The 17,444-nt window shown below is 39.1% G+C and overlaps 2 protein-coding genes across 2 annotated transcripts in view; both read right to left on the reverse strand.

The window, feature by feature from the left end:
• Window positions 1–303: 303 nt before the first annotated feature.
• Window positions 304–16,757, reverse strand: cd109 (CD109 molecule). The gene is made up of 32 exons (XM_014011194.1): window positions 13,900–16,757; window positions 12,922–13,076; window positions 12,814–12,842; window positions 12,482–12,715; window positions 12,267–12,389; window positions 12,126–12,180; window positions 11,616–11,697; window positions 11,156–11,237; window positions 10,936–11,059; window positions 10,757–10,866; window positions 10,488–10,679; window positions 10,134–10,238; window positions 9,985–10,047; window positions 8,155–8,328; window positions 7,901–8,053; window positions 6,909–6,978; window positions 6,680–6,767; window positions 6,473–6,590; window positions 6,224–6,337; window positions 5,893–6,111; window positions 5,635–5,773; window positions 5,356–5,532; window positions 5,141–5,222; window positions 4,811–5,042; window positions 4,538–4,712; window positions 2,628–2,818; window positions 2,280–2,435; window positions 2,120–2,185; window positions 1,451–1,575; window positions 1,194–1,350; window positions 871–973; window positions 304–774 (listed from the first exon to the last, which is right to left on the reverse strand). Exons 1-32 carry the CDS (start codon window positions 13,965–13,967, stop codon window positions 572–574), a joined length of 4,164 nt encoding a protein of 1,387 aa, XP_013866648.1. The 5' UTR covers window positions 13,968–16,757; the 3' UTR covers window positions 304–571.
• si:ch211-195o20.7 (cytospin-A) overlaps window positions 15,280–17,444 on the reverse strand; it is a 20,605-nt gene continuing 18,440 nt past the window's right edge. Inside the window, exons 10-12 of the mRNA XM_014011207.1 lie at window positions 17,085–17,201; window positions 16,938–16,997; window positions 15,280–16,852 (exon numbers count right to left, since the gene is read on the reverse strand). Of these exons, the coding sequence (XP_013866661.1) occupies window positions 16,763–16,852; window positions 16,938–16,997; window positions 17,085–17,201 (267 nt within the window). The 3' untranslated portion in view covers window positions 15,280–16,762. The remainder of the gene's footprint in view (window positions 16,853–16,937; window positions 16,998–17,084; window positions 17,202–17,444) is intronic.

Genomic DNA, 17,444 nt, shown 5'->3' on the forward strand with positions numbered 1-17,444 from the left:
AAAGCTCGTTCCCATTTCTGCCTCTAGGACCTGGTTCACAACTTATTAGCCAGATAATATCTAGAAAGCAGATTAGAAAATCCCTCCTTTGTAGCCATTTTATATTGATATATCTTCGGTCAGCGGGCTGTGTCAGTATTTTGTGCTGAAAGACTGACAACGGGACACACGTAGTTTCAAATGAATCTCTTGTTTTATTGCCAGCTATACAAAACCGGTATGGAAACAAAAGGTAGCCTAAAATATCCATCCATCCATCCATCCATCCATTTTCTGTACACGCTTCTTCCTTTTCAGGGTCAAGTCAATGTAATAAAAATGTAAAAACTAGCTTGATTTACAATGAAATGCATGAAATGAAAAGAATCACACATATTTTAAATACATTAACTCTTTCAAATATATTTTGCAKTGGCTTCCTTGTAAAAAAATAAAAATAAAAACACATTGTAAACAGCAGAGGGCACATGTGCACCTCATCATAAAAACAAGATAAAAGTCTAAATATTACAACCATTTGTCCCTGTTGTAAACAGGATATCTATGAACCAGCTGCGTGTTATTATTATGATCAGACAACAAGAAGAAAAGCAGCGACTCCCAGGCTCAAGCARATCAGGCTGTAGAAAGCTCCTCTGGCAGAGAGAGACAACACTGAGGGGGTGACGGTGATGGTGATCCCCGGTCGACAGGGATCACATGTTTTACCACAGAAAGAACAAGAGTCCTTGTTATGAAGAAAGTCTGCGTTGTACATTTTTGTTGTTTTCCTCGCTATAAAAAAAAGGAAAATAACCAAATGACATGATGGTCAGTTTTGTGTTATAGTCACGTGCGCAGCAGATTATTGAGCTTCTCAGCTGGACTCACTGGGTTCATAGTAGTCATAAACCTGCAGCAAAGCATCCTGAACAYGAGCCACTTTGTAAATTCTGACCAGAGGCAGTCTGATGCAAACCTCAGACTTGTTGACCTATAAAAGATGCAAAAAAACTGAGTTACAAGTACAGTATGATGGCCAGTTTGTGCAAAGTTGAATAGTAAAGTATTTATGAGTTTTTAAGACTATGATGCCACCCTGCTGAAAGCTATAAATAATGCATGGACCTTCCACTTTCACTTACTGAATTTAAAAAAACTGCAAATGTTTCCATTTAAACAAATAAAAATAAAAAAGATCATTTAGGACTTACAGAACTCAGATACAGGCTGATTTTATTAGGTGTTCTGTCCACCCGTTTGATAAAATCTGCTTCAACTGCAGCTCCAGGGAGAAGAATGAAGCTACTGAGCATGCCCACATCCAGCATGACCATACCTGTGTGAGGAACTGGCTGATTGGCTTTTAGTCTAGAGAGGGTTAACACAAAATAATTTGATTACGTGAAATWGAAAATGGTCCGAAYGACTGATGAATGTTTTCAGTACACGTTACATCATCAGTGCTTACCTTGTGCACACAGACATGGTGATGTGATCAGTGTCACTGTCGGTGAGATTAGCCGTTAACGAGAACGCATCCTCATCTGAGGTCTGCAGCAGGTTTTCACTCTTCACGTTGTAAAAAACGTTCAGCTGGATACATTTATAGAAACAGTTAAAAATGGAAAACGTACCAAAACGGACACTTCCTGCACTCAGTCTGCATAACAGAAAAAAACTATGTATAAGGTGAACATTAAAAAGGGGCGTTTTGGACAAAACACTTCAGGATTCAACGCGGAACACAGAGAAGCGTTTAAATGTTCCCATAGTTTCCCTCCGAGCGATCAAATCTGGGCGTGCTAAAAGTAGACAGTCTGTATTCCAGATGTTAACTGCTGCGAGTCAATTATCACGCTACATTTGCATTTGGTGTTTTGATTTAGCGTTTATTATGTGGGACACTGTGCTGCTGGGAGACGTTATCATGCATGTTGTCATCAATTGATTCTGAGCGTGCCCCGGTGGTTTAAACAGTCTGTCAACAAACTTTGGAGCCAAACATGATGAAAGTATGGAAACGTTACAGCTCAGAGGGGGTTCAGTGCAAACTGTAATAAAATCTGTATCATAAAATGATTCATGCATTTTTAAGGATAATATTACTTAAGATGTTTTAGTTGGTTTTACTTCATACCTGAAATATGGCAAAGCCTCTTCCATCCATGTTTATATTTAGAGGTAAATCCTTTTCTGGATTAATCTAAAAAACAAAATATTTAGTTTTTAGGCTTTTTATCCACTTAAAACAGCAAATGTAAAACATCATTTTTTTCCAACATTTGTTGTTTGGCTACTTTTTGGCTTTGATAAGCTCGATAGTTGGTTGAGTTGATCCAGAACAGTGACACAAACGAAGAATTGGAGGAAGAAATGTTGAACTTCAGGTCGATGGCATTAGCACCACTGAATGCTGCGTAATAAGCCAGAGCCTGGAGAGCAACCACGGTGTCCTGCAGGAAACAGAGGCAAAACACATCTGGATTATTGCTACGCTCATATTTCACAACTCTACACAGATTTGAAGAATGTTCTTTCAAACTATCATGATGGGGAGAAGTAGAATATTGCATTATTAATTCCAGATTTGAAATAGATAAAACCATTTAGTGTCGCACGATAAAAAGTTTTCAGTGAAGTCTCACCTGAGTTGTTCCAAAACCTCCTAGATGGCTCCTCTGCGTACTTAACCACTTCACAAGGGCGATCCCTTCAATAAAGCTGCCTCGCATAAAAAAGGCCAGCAGAACGTACGAGGCCATCTCAATCTGTGTCGAGCCCGGCTGCTGATCAAGTGCTCTCGGGCCAGCAGAGGAGAGCCACATCATGACATCATCTTTAAAAAAATAAAAGAAATACAAGACATTATGCTCATTCGGCTGAAAACATTAGGTTCTAACCAACGATCAACTATTTACTAAATGATTAGATCACTTTGTTTTTTCCATTTTAAATATCAATCTGCATCAGGAAACAATAAACCAAACACAAAGCCAGAAAACATTTGGAATTTCTGAGTTGTTAATAAGGCGATAATTTAATATATATCGCAATAGACACATGTTCAATATCAGTAGAAAACACATTGAATATAATCTCAATAGTTTCACTGGTTATTAACTGCTTAGGGTTGATAAATTTCTGATAAAATAAGCTAGAACCTTTCAGCTAAATAACACCTGGAAAGATGAGATTCACCTTTAAAAGAAAAGCTTCAAACTGTTAATAGACGACAAATGGCCGCAAAAAAAAAAAATCGCTTGAGCTTTATTTTGAAATGTGTAAACCGGGGTTTCTTTCTTCCTCTTGTCGGCACATTCGAGTGATAAAGTGCTAGCTTGCCGGACCAGTCTGCCATCATAGGGTTAATATAAAATGAATTATTGATTTAGGATGCCGTTGATTTAGGATGCTGTTACACTGAAATGAGGCACCTAAAAAAGGAAGAGGGTGTCAATACAAAGCACCAGCAACTAAAAGCCTGCAGCTAAACAAGGCAAGCTAGCAAAAACCCCTGTGGAGTAACGTGCAGAAGCAGTTTCTCCACCGTGCRTCATAACTGCTTAAAATGAAAAAAGAACGACGTGGAGTGAAAGGAGAAAATGAGGCAACAGCTCAAGAGGAAATNGCTTTTTTGTTGCTGTGGTTTTGCTATCTTTGTTTTGTAGGTGTGGAGCCGAGAAGTCCGGTGTGCTGTCTTGTGTTTTCTCAACATATATTTTACATATCTTCTAATCTCTTTTTCACTCTTTCTCATTGCATTTCACTTTTTTCTTTTTTTTCTCCTATTATTATAAAAAAAAACATAATAATGGTGTGGAGGATGGCTATAGGGGGAGAAGGGAGGCCATCACGAAAAAAAAAACAAAAGAGGAAATTGTGGATAAAAGAGGAAAGGTCATGCCACCATTTTGGCAATATTTTAGATATTTTAAGTTCGACAAGAGTCAGACCAATGCTGTCTAAAACTAATCAATAAYTATTGATAATGACAGATATGAAACACATATACTGTATCATGATAAGTTTTACTGCCATTTGGCCCAGCCCTAGCTGTAAAGTTGGAAAACTCAACTGGAACGCCACTCTGAAGTGGGAAGTCGGACTTTGAGACTCGTACGTTTTTCAAAGACTCCAAAAGATTTMACTAGAATAATACATTAATTTTTGAACAATGTTGTAGTTCATGTAAAAGATGTTAAAAATGTAATTCCTATTTTTCAGGGCATTCTATATACATATTGGTCGGACAGGTGTTACTTTTAGAGAGAAAACATTCAGTTTATCGATCGAAAGCTCACTAAGATTGCAGTTCTGAAACTCATCTGCATCAGACCCCAAGGCTTAACCACTAAATCACAACCAACCTCTGTGTTTTATTTAATCTGATTTCATTTAATTAAATGGAACATTAAGCTTTTATATCCACGGGCCAAAGACAAACAGTTTAGCTTCATGAATCATCCATTGATCCTGGTTTCTACAGTATCTAAAGATCCTTCACCAGAATCAGKTGACTTCTAAAAGTCTGATCACAAAACTGTAAGATAATCACCTGTGTAGTCATCTCTCCTGCTGAGCTCCAAGAGCACTTTTGCAGCTATAGGACTTTTGCCCAGAGCTAAAGCGTACGCCACCAAACACAGGCTGTAGTTGCTGCGGATTGAACCACTGGACGCTTTGGTCTCCAGGTACCTCAGGGCCAGAGATACATTGCTTTCATACATGACCTTTAAAAAAGATAAAGCAAAGTTTCCTACAGGTTTTAGGCCCGTTTCGCAACATATTCAGCTATTTTGACTGAAACACACMAATTCTTTTGACTCACAGAGTAAGCCTCTTCCTCCAGAAAGGCCAGCAGCACGTAAGCGGTGAGGGCCACCGAGTCCTCGTCCAGCCCTCCCTGCATCTCAGTGTGGAGGACTCTGCCGACCTCAACAAACTCCCCTTTGGGCCCTTGATGTTTCAGGAGCCACCTCATGGCACCGGTCAGGATGCTCCCATTTATTTGCATGTAGGGCTGAGCCTGAATGAAGCACCGCAGCACAAATGCTGTTAACCTGGTGTGACAAAGGGAAGAGAACAGAAGCATCAGAGGCTCAGATCTCTGATCTAAGTGACAGATTGTGTTCAAATATGCGCCGAATTGGTGGCCCACCATATGCTACCRGAAGAGTCGTTTCGTCCAAAAGCACTAAAGGAACCGTCGTCTCGTTGAAAGGACAGTTGATTCTGATAACCTACAGTGAAAATTTATAATATAAACAATCCTAAAATAAACCTTGTGGCTTGACCGGCACAYGTCTATCACATGAAGCAGGTTATGTGAAACACAGTCAGTGAAAACAATTTAGGATGTAAAAGGCAGATTACCTGCCGTTACGTAGCTCAACGCTTTGCTCCTGATCTCGGGGTCATCCTGCATCGACTTGTCTAAATACTGGAGAACGTACACACTTGGAGCAAAGCGGATCATGTTCTGCTCCCCACACCCAGTGGGAATCTGAACCAGTGAGTCCAAGTATTCGATGGACAGAGCCAGGATATCACCTGTGCAACACAAGAAAGCTTTTTCCCACATCGAGCACAGAAACCATTCAATTGTAACGACCCAGAGTCTGGCACTTAAGGGTGTTTGAATGGTAGACGTACCAACCAGTGCTATTTGGGCCCTCAGGCTTCCTGGTACCACGTTTGGTGGAAAAGAGAAGGAAACAGATCTGGGACCGTTTGGGTTTTCTGCCAGCTCCAGGAACAGAGTCTGTGAGCTGAACTGTTCCACTCCTTCAGGCTACGAGAACATCAAAGAAGTCCACAGTTATCACTCTTTAATGTGGTTTAGTAAAAAGTCACATCTCTTTCCTTTTCCCTGGCTTGTTAAATCCAATCTTTTACTTGTACATGCCATACCTTCACCATAATTCTCTGAGTAAAGCTGTTTGAGGCCTCTGCAGATAAAGCAACCACAGAAATGTYCTTCTCGCCCAAAGCCAACAGCCTTATAGGGAATAAGGATGACGCCGTCTGATGACTTCCCAAAATTAGTTTTTGGGCGTTTATAACAGATGTGTTACGTCGCTCCGTCAAAACAAACTCAAAGGCCTCAGTCTGCGCAATATACACGATGACCTAAAACATATGAAAATTGTTTTACAGGAAGGATTTAGGATTTTAAAAAAAGGAAGGTAATACCAATATGATTAACTAGTTTTACTTTAGCTGGCATACATTTTATCCATACCTCAATGTCATGGTCCAAATGGTTGGTTACGTTTACTTCCAGCACGATTTCCTCTCGTCTGATGGCGTATGGAGGGAGGATAAAATACAAGGAGAAATCTTTGGATATGCTCAGCTGTCAWCGACAAAAGAAAAGCAACAAACACAACAAGTTATGGAACAAGATTAGAAAATTGTGTGTCTACGTTTTAAGACATGTGGTTTGAGAAACATTTCTGGCCAACTGAGACCAGTTGAAGGGTTCGGTTACCTTGAGAGGTACCGGGGTGAAACTCAAACCCAGGTTCTCGGACATCACAAGTGCTAAAGCCTCAAGGGAATCGACACCATCAGGAACTGCTATTTTCCCACTGGTCCAGTTCTTCTCACTGAAACACGTGAATGAAAAAAAGCATGTTTTGAAACATCAACTGAACAGCAAACCCTTCATCCACAATGTGAACTTTTAAACTCCTACCTGACATTAGAGTCAAACCACAGAAGTGATTCACTGGTGCCAATCCACTGGCTCCAGTATTTCTCAATAATTAGACCATCATCACAATCTGAAAGCCATCCCAAAAAGAGAAAATAAGTTAACATTATGTGCATTTGACATGTGAGGAAGAATTGGATTTGTGAAATTAGCTCAACGAGCTTAAAAAAACGTAAAGAAAAAAATCACTATAAAAAGGAGTAACATTTACCGTTTTTAGGTCCATCTGGTTGTATTTTCTCATTCAATAATGCGTTGGTCATCATCTTAAGATTACATCTCTGCATAATGAGAGAAATGAAGACGCCTAAAACGGTTGTGTGTTATTGTATTAAAACATAAGCTGTTAGTTTATAAGCATTCTGTGGAGTAGTTATAACTAGTTGGTATCTTACCTGCAGCAGACAAATCAGAACCATCTCAGATTTCAGAGAACAAGGGAGTCAAAAAGCCAATTAAAAAACAAATTAAATTTGACCCCTGCTCTGAGTAGTGGTTACCTTAAATACCACCATAAAAATKATCATTGATTCTCCATACTGAGATCACCTTATCTGCCATGTGCAACAGGTAAGATACTGACTGCTCAAAACTACTCTACACAATACCACCAAAAACAATAAAACTTTCCCTTTAAGCATTTTAATATGTAAAAGATATAATCTTTTAAAAAAGTCTCTGCCTTGGCTTTGCCTGAGGAACATTTTTTTAAATGTTTTGTTCTATATCACAATATATGGCATAYGATATCTGGAAATCTAAAGATGTAAACTCTTACTGCCGTTTAAAAACCATAAATAACCTTCAGCTCCTGCAGCCAAAACTCTAAAGTTTCCAGCTCCTAGAAAAACGAGCTACCTCCCAACAAAGCAGGCAGATTTGTTACACTGGTTTTGTGGTCCCACTCCGTTACTCTCACAGCACCTCACGGCCAAAAAAACCTTGCTAAGAGATTAAGGATAATCGGGGAGATTCTTTTGTAATCAAACAAACAAAGGTCTCATAAAGCAAATTAAACTGTGTCCAAACAAGTGATGTTCTTTTTTAAAGTTAGACTGAAGTTTAGTTTTCTGAACATACTTCTCTTTTCATGTCAACAAAACAATAGCCTAAAAGATACTTCTGAGTTYTGATCTATTTTCAGATGCACTATATTACAATAGTTGACCTTTGAGCTTTTTATAGTCCAAAGTGTTCTGGTACCTGCTCCGTTTTTAACTCCATATAAGACCGCGGTGCCTCGTTTTGCTTCTCCATTACCACGAGTGCTGCTTGAAACCTGGACTCACCGACGGCCACAGTGAGCGACACCTGCTCACCTGGCTGGGCCYGATCACGGCTCCAGCTTAGAGTCAACTGCAAATAACAAGAAAATAAACTATCACCTGCGCAACCAGCTGGATCACCATCAGTTATATTAGTATTTAAGAAGGCTTCAGTTGAATAAATGGTCACACCTGGTTGTTTTGATGGAAGGGTATGTGTGCTGTGTCGCTGATTATCTCCCCGTCTGAGAGGATGCAGAAGACAGYGAAACACGCTTCGGGGTACCAGGACGGTGCCGGTATGAGATCCAAAGTAGAAGAGACGTTTTTTGTTCCAGCAGCCACCACCTGACCTTTAGAGCTCACCTGGAATTAATGCAGCACAAGACAGGTGTTAGAACGACAAACTTCTTAAAATTAGGACCGTTACCTCTGTCTGCACCTGCAAAACACAACATCTATGGAGGGACTTATTTTATMCTGCATTGTTTTTTCTAAACATATTTGAAGCATTTGTCGGAGCAAATAGAAATATTCTATTTTAGACTAAATACACAACTAAAGGTTAAACGTATTGTAGATTAAAATGTTTATATATATGGAAAACATTGTGTTTTCATATGAAAGGCAGAAATCTTTCACACATTTATGGTATAGTTATATTTTTTGGTAAAGGAATACATTTGCAAGTGATGACAAAAAGCAAATTTAAAATTTTATGCTACGTGTATCTTAAACACCAAATTGTAATTTCTTTTGTGTAATACTCCTTTTGCACATTACAGAGCACGCATGAAACGAACACTTTGATTGGATGGTGAAATGCCACCACAGTCACCGGACGTGAGGGGGGAATGTGACTTGTAAGAGCGAGATGACGATGGCGAGTTGTAATGCCGATGCGTGGTTTCAGAAAATTGTGGGGAGTACGTCATTGTGAAGCAGCGGTGGTGGGGGGGGGCACCGTGTCAAAAAAGATGATCACCAAAACAAGGCCGTTGAAGTTGGCGAAAGCCTACACGTTTTTAAAGATGGCCACGTTCAGTGTTAGTGTTTGTGGCACTGCTGTCATACRTGCTAAAGCCAAAGCAAGCATGAAGCAACAGAACTATGGAGCGGTCATTGCACTGAYTGACAGTGGTGAAATCCTCCAGGCCTTTTGTGAACGCCCAGCAGGGTTAGTTAGTTKTTCTTGTCTTGTTTTCATCTAACATTTGACTCAAGAGTCAGAATCAAACGTTTGTGTCGATGTCATAGAACTTCTCACACCAAAACTTGCTGAACTTTAGACTGATTTATTTATTTATTTTTGATTACACACTTTACTGTTTTTGTCAGAGTGAAGTCGTGACGGCAAAGCTCATTGAGCCACAGCTTTCTTCTTGTAGCGGCTTTGCTCGACTTTCCTAGACGAATTTAGTAAAAGGAGAAAGCTTCTCCTTTTTCTTTTACTCTGTCACGTTGCCTCGAACAATTATACACRCTACAAAAGTCACTTTTCGCCATTGCTATCGTTGGAAGGAATGTAAACATTCGACTCATACAGCAAATAATCCCCCTTACTTMMGGTGAATGCCTGAAAACCGTGCATGCATTATGTCTGAAATATGCAAAAGATCTATTGGTCACATTTATTTYTATTTATATCATGACACTAAGCTCCACTTTCTTGCGTGAACATTTTGTCTATAAATCAAATACTTACTTGAAAAGCAACTATAACTAAAATATAAATTTAAAAGTTTTTTTTAAATCAATGGTGGCTAAAAGAAAAGCTTTGCAACATTCTGCTTCTAAATAAAGGTTTTTTATAGGTTATCCTGAACTGTTCAAAAGATGCAGGAGGAAAAAGTTTACTCCAGCAGTTTCTTTTTATTACTTTAWAAATTCAAAAATACATATTTTTAAACACTCTTTACAACTTTTACTAGTCTTAACACCTTTGTAATTAATGTTATGAAAATGTTTGTTTAATCTGTAGTTGCTTTGCTTTTAATGTCTGATTCATGTCAGCAAACTTACCACAAAGTGAAACGTAGCTGCTTTGAAGGTGCTCTCCACTTTCATTTGAAATGGTAACCCAATCTGAAAGTTAGTAATGTCGGACAGTATATTAGATGTATGTGTGAGTAAAATCAATTATTGTACACACAATATGCTAGTCACAGTACCTGTGCAGGTAACGTGCTGACTGGGTAGATCTGAATGTAGGAACCACTAGAGGAGGAGTAGTTGTTGTAAACCTTCAGGGTTTCCTCACTGGACTGGAATTTGGCCTGGATTTAAAAGTAAGACAAACAATAGGAGTCCCGTTGGATTCCTGAAATCTGACCTAGACGTTCTCTCAGATGGCTGCCTTCTTACACCCAGGACTAAATGATCTAAACGTCTTGTGGATTTCCTCAGCAATAAACGTGTCACTGTGTTGTACTTTCCTGAAACCTCCCCTCATCACATGAAACAAAGCAGCTGAATCCTCGTCGACCTGGAAGATTTACTTCCACGAGGTGATTCAGGATACTCACCACTATTAAAAGCATCTCCGCTTGAGCGTCTAATTTAAACTGGATGAGCACGTTGCCGTCCTTCGGTACAGGAAGTGTGAGRGTGACACGATCAGAGTTCAGGAACGAGGTTTTCTGAGCGACTTCAACCACAGCGGAGTGATTTAAATCCAACAGGCTCAGAGGCTTCCCGTCGTATCTGCTGATCCTGAGCTGAGGCGTGCAAGAGAAGACGGCAATAATAGTTTAATCAACACAAAACGAAATATTTTAAGAACTATTTTACTTACATTTGTAAAGAAGTGTAAGGACGGCTTTAGGGAGGGTGGAAAATTGAGGAAGGTAAGGTGGAATTTATCCCGCTCGAGGTGGACTTCAACGTTTTTTTTCACAGTTAAACCTTAAATAAAAACCAAATCCATCTGGTGCTGCAACTGAAACATTCATTACTGAATAAAATCTATCATACCTGTGATAACGTCGTTAACTTGGGCAGTAATGTGGAAAACAAGGCTGTTGATGCTAAATGCTGACGAAGAGAATAAAAACTGAAGCTGATCTCTGCTGAAGGAAAAATTTGTGGATCCGTAGATCTAAAAGGGGTGATTACAATCATCATTAGAGCTCAGTTTGACTTTAATTAGTGTTTAAAATTATATAAACAAGGAAGAGATACATTAAAATCTCACCGTTTTAGTTTGTGATATGTTTAAAGGTTCAGAAGTGACCTTAACAACCAACGTGCCTCGTACAGGTTGTCCACTGGGGTAACTAAAAGAAATTTAATTATTCAGTACAACATTATAAATGTATATTAATTATTCAGTATAACATTATAAATGTGTAATTGGCACAGCAAGGTGTAAAATTGCGGCAGGTACAACACACATTAAATAATTCACAGGAACGTTTGTGAGGCGTGTGGGTGGAAAGTCCCAAAGTGGGAGAATGACAAGTTGAAGATGTACTTTTAAACGTATGGAGAAATACTTAGAAATACTTTTAAAAGAGTGGCTCGTGTAACGAAGCAGAAGAATGCAGTCCTAACAGCAGGTCGGTACAGAGCGTCACCGCCCACAGAAAAATAAATCAAAACAGACGTTCTGCTGGATTTAAAATTGTGACTTTACAGACTGAAACTGAACTTACTAAGTTCTCACCGATCCTGAGATGTTTTCCCCAACAAGCACTTGTGACAAAGTCTTTAGCAGAACATCAAAGGGAGGAAAAGCTGCAAAAGCAATCATTAGAAATAGATTTTACCACATTTAGATATTCTTGGCAACTGAGTGTTCTCTCATGTTTGAGTACCAACCACTGCTGTTCTAGCCATCGAAACAACTCGCTAAATAGGTTTTATGCAATTTTCAACAAGGCATGACAAYTAAAGCATTGCTAGAATAATTATGGATAATTTCAAATCAGTGTTAAAAAMATTAAATATGTGTATTTTATTTTGCAATTTGTGAATTTTGTCTTTTATTCGACAAATTAAATTGCTCGTGAAACAGAAGGTAGGTGGAATCTGTGCAAAAGTACACAGAATGGACAGGTACTCTGAAGTCATAATAAAATGCAAACTGCAGTGAAAATAAACCTAAAACAAAATAGAATTTAATGTGTGCATTTAACAAAAAAGGTAATACTGCCCAGTATTACCAGTAGATGCGTTGTCACGGTCCTCCACAATGAATCTTTTCTCATCAGTGACCCCCTGTGAGAAGGATGAAAAAACATTAGTTTTGATAATTTGGAACTGAAACTACTACTGAAATAAAAATAAAAAGTTTTCAAACCTACATTCACTGTTGCTGTGATCATCCACTGTCCAAACGGAGACACCTGGGACAAACTGAACTCTTTCAAGAAAATCCCCAGATTCTCTGTGGCGTTCCACCGGTCCACAATCACCCCGTTTGGATCCTACGTGATAAAAACACATCAGTCCAGACTTTTACCAAACAGGTAATAAATATATCAGATCTCTGGATTTCCTCTGGTTGTGTTCTCGGTACCAGCACAGACATCTCCACTGTGCCTCTGTATGGCTTAATGTCAAACTGGACCGACACAACTCTGACTCTGACGGTGTCCCCCGGTCTGTAGTGAGATCTGTCGGTTTGAATGAAGGAGAAGACGTTCTTAAGGTTGAAGGTGAGGCTGGTGGTGGTGGTGAAAATCAGGCTGTTCTCCCTGTAGCCGAAAACTGTCAGATTTAACGGAGAATTTGAAGCTAAGGAGGACGGAAACTGTGGAAATGACCAGCCACATGATTAGACTTTAGACTGAAACAGTTGTTTAGAGCTGTGATGAGGATTTATGAATGGGGACAATGCATTGTACGTACAGGAGGAAGTGTGAGGATCCTGGTCAAACCTTTAAAACAAAACAGCAGGTTTTTAGATGCTGCTACAATTTATCAAGTAAAAATAAATCTGTGGYATTATAGTTTCACCTCCTTGAAAGTTCTCCGTTTGACTTATTTTTGTGTCTCTGTGTGTCACCTCAGCTTGTATTTGGCCAGAGAAGTTAGTAAAAACGGTGAAAGCCAAGGGAGTGGGTGTGGCAGCATGTACGACCTCTGGAGCTGTGATCAGAAACAAGGAGGTACTAGGAAAGACAAAAAATAATAATAACTAGACAGGGGTTTTTACGATGTAAAAACAAATGTGCATTGCTATGTAGCATGTCATTGCCTGCAGCATTGGACTTGCAGAAAGAACTTTGACCAAGTTCAAATGTGTTTTCTATACCAGCTTGTGCYTGTCACRTCAGCAGGTGTTTGTGTTTAAGGTAATTATGTGACAATATGAARTTTGAAGAGATTTTTTGTTAAGGTTGCATTAGCTGGGTTTTGAACCCTGATCTCCCACATGACAGTCCATGACATAGACCATTAGACCAGTGGAGTTGTGGTAGAAGATGGTGGCAGGGTTTGGTTTGTATGTGTGCAGAAAGCCGCCACATTGCCAATACAATTATTGACACAAAAATGCATAATATTACAACAATCGAGCAGTATTAAAACAATATTATAGTAAAACATCAAAACACAATCATATTAGTATTGTAAACACTGAACTATTGAGAATAAATATTAAAAAAACTATGGTGCAGTACCAAATTGAGTACAGCATGGGGCAATATTGGACCAATACAAGGCTCCATTGACTGCCATTATAATTCATTAAACATTAATATTTCATAAACTATACGTTTTACAGGCACCAAAAGGCATAGCCATCATTTGGCACAGGAGCTTTACAGATATAAATTACAATGGCAGCTCTAGGACAAARTATGCAGGAGGAGAAGCATGGCAAAGTTGAGATGACTTGGATGGGAAACGAATCACAATAGTGTGCATTGCATTGATAAAGTAATTAACCACTGTTCAAAGCTAAAATGAGGCGCTGCATTCRATGGAACTTACTTGGACGAACGTTGCGTCAAACCAGAAACACAAAGAGACAAAAAAACGAAGATCCAGATCCTGTTCATGTTGTCCAAATCGGCTGGGATCTCAGTCACACGTTCAGCTTCGGTTTCACACCCTAAACTGACAGCCGTGTGTAACTGAAGCTGCCTGCATGCAGGTGACAGAACTCCACCTCTCGTCCCGACGTCAACTCCCAGGTTCACAAACGCACAYTCATTRTCAGGGATGCTCTCATGATCTGATTACCTTTACCCAGAGGGGCGAGGCTCATCTTTTTATTCGGAGTCTGCCAAGTCCCAGTCCCGTCKAAGCGTTATTGTGTTCATACTAAGAAAAAGTATCTGTGGTATCTAAACGCACGCAACCCTGAGGTCAAAGGGTGTTCATGTTCTCGCTCTTGTTGGTGCATATGTTTGTCCTGTTAGCAAAATATCTCAACCCCTGTAGGCAGATKTTAATGAAGCTCTCATAGAATAAAGGCTGGATGTAAAGCTACAACTAACTATCTTTGAAGTCAAGACGGCTGCCAGATAACTGCTTTTAGAAAGAACAAAACTCAGTCAGATTTACAGATGTCACAGTGAGATTTGGAGTAGGGGTCGCCGAGGGTCATCCACAACCAATAATCTGAGAGCTRCCTGATCACACAATCTGTTTTTAAACTTTGCCTTGCAAATGTCATGAAATTTTAAGCTTTTTAATTTTAAGATCTGTTATCTTAAAATTACGTTTCCTCTTAAATCAGCGTCAATTTTTTTTAGATAATTTGAAACCTTCCTGAGCAGTTTTTAGACTTCAACATCAGCACAATGTCTGTGACAACACCAGCAATGTGGTAAACAGGGCCTGACGTTTTAATTATCTCATGACAACAAAAGATGACAGACTCGCAAGTTTCCTTTGGTTGTTGTTTTTTTTTTTTTTTTAAGAAAACTCTGGGAGCAATCAGGATCCAAAATGCATTCATGGTAAATAATCAATCATAGAAATAAGTAAATAAAAAGCTGACACTGAATGCTTTAAAGCGAAAATACAGGATGACACAAATGTTTGCTTCGCTGTGAATAAATGTGACAGAAAAACACAGGTTCCACAAAGAGCTGGTGSAGACAAAAATAACAGCATAACAGGATAAGAGGTGGCAATTATGGRTCCAGCACAGACTTTGTTTAAAGCAGGAGGCAGTGACAAAAAGGGTTTTGCTGTGGAACATAATGACACGGCTACAAAAAAKACCTGCATTACCTCTAACTCACCAGCAGAGGGCAGACGAGCCTCGACACTTCAAACATGAGCTCCTTCACTTTGATCCATTTAAGTGAGTTTGCTCAGCTCTTAAACATGAACAAGAAATGATTACACAATACTTGCAACCATAGTTTAACAGTTTATTGCTTTGGGACAATCTTTTCACACATATCAACATATTTTACAGCGAACAGTGTCCAGATTTGGACACGTTAAACTTTGGCTACAAACATGTTTTAGCAACATCAGCCGWGTATCAGCGAGAAAGCAGATAAGAGGTGAGAGGATGGTGAAATTGGACGTGAATGCTTGTGTGGGCTTGTGCTTGGTTTTGCGCTATCATTCTTTAGGTGCACAACTGAATCATCTAACCAGTGCTGGTACACATGAAGGCACTTTTGTGTGTTTGTGGTTTATTTTTTTGTGAACTAAAGATAGATGTTTTTCAGGCTGCAGCTGTATGCCTATCAAGTTTTTTCAGTGAATGTGAAAGTCGAGCTGGTGAAGGACCACATCTACAAGGTGCTTCAGGTCGAGAAAAAGGTAGAATTCTCAAAATGCATCACATATAAAAACAGAAAAAAAATCCAACATTTTGATCAGTTAAATAATGAGCCATACAATGAAGTACCAGTGTTGAGACATTAAGAGCAATTTAACACCCTCCTTATGAAAAACAAAACTTGCTAATAAAACTACTCATTGCAGTGTCAAAGAAGCAAAATCTGTACTTTTTTATTATTATTTTATTGGAGGGGTAATGTGTTCTTAAAATCAAAATCTGCAGGCAAAATTTGTTTTTTTCTTCCCTTTGGAAACTGCTTAAGTGACTAATAGGTAAAAAAAAATGGCAATGCCCATAGAAAACACATGGAGATTTTGTAATACTGGTATGTACTTATGACTGGATTTGTTGAGTAAAATATGCAGATGGGATTTGAACATCTTAGAGACTCTACATGTTTCTGATTCAGCCATATTTGTTGACCTGAACAGACTACAGCCAGCCGACTGGAGGTCAGTCACGTGAAACAACCTTCCTTGTGGTTTTTGTTGGACTTAGGCAATTCTAAAAGGCAGGTCCACATTCAATGTAAACAAAGCCTATCAGTTTATCGAGACAACTACTGGAGAAAACTCCTTCAAACGGCACCATCTGATGTAGTCATGGATGCTTTATTTTTGTTTCAGTTTACAGTTTGCAATGAGAACCTTTAAGAGAAGGCAACTAAAAGCAACCTTCTGTAAATCTGTTTGTCCATAAGGAAGGAACATTCGTCCTCACATCCTCTTCTTTCTGCTCCTTTGTGGTTGATTGTGTTCAATGCACTACCTTGATTCTACTATCCCTTAAGTCACATTGGAATTTAAAATGCCACAGTTTATAAATATCTGTGTCTCAGTGTCTGGCTTATGCAGGCTTTTGACCATTGTTTTACCTATTTTTGAGATAATCTTCAGTTTATCATCATGCCAGAAAAATAAAAACTGAACTTATCGTTTACTGCCACCGAGAGCAAAGCAGATGGAGCAAGTATTGTGAAAACATACTTTTCTTGTTATAGTCCTTTCGTATGACTTTGGGATTGTTTGCGTGTACCTCCTGCGGTCACATCTCAAAGTGTCGGTAGATGCTCTCCACATAGTTCAGGACCCTCTGCCAGTCAGGTCCGCCCACTCTCAGCATCTCATCCACCGTCTGTCGAACAAGTATTTCTCCCAAGTGTATGAATTTAAACACAAACCGACGTTTAATGTTTGTTAAAAGGGAGTAAAAATCTTACCAGAGATGGGGAAATCCCTACACTCTCTCCAGTTTTAAATGCCAAACTCAGATTCTCCTTCTATAAAAAAAGCAAAAAAAAAAAAAAATTAGATATAAATGTTAAAAATGCCTCGGTTCTAGCTGTAATTCAGAGCACACATCCTACCTTGTTGTCCAGGGTTAGCGTGCTGTACGGGATGTGAGAGGGGAGGTACGTGTGGTAGACGGCACAGAACGCCAGACCATCCACCCAGCTGCTGCTGAAGTTAGTAATGTCAATATTCTGCATCAAGAGGACAAATGATGCATATTAGATTATCTTAGTTAAGGGTTGAGGTTAGCTTTGTGTTTAAAATGATATTATTATAATTATAATATGCTATGTATTTTGTGTTGTTTTATGTTTAATGTGTGGACCCCAGGAAGAGTAGCTGCAAAACCTGCAACTAATGGGGATCAGAAAGAAAGAAAGAAAGAAGGAAAGAAGGAAAGAAAGAAAGAAAGAAAGAAAGAAAGAAAGAAAGAA

Source organism: Austrofundulus limnaeus, unplaced genomic scaffold (assembly GCF_001266775.1).
Source record: "Austrofundulus limnaeus strain Quisiro unplaced genomic scaffold, Austrofundulus_limnaeus-1.0 Scaffold2, whole genome shotgun sequence".
Classification (NCBI taxonomy): Eukaryota; Metazoa; Chordata; class Actinopteri; order Cyprinodontiformes; family Rivulidae; genus Austrofundulus; species Austrofundulus limnaeus.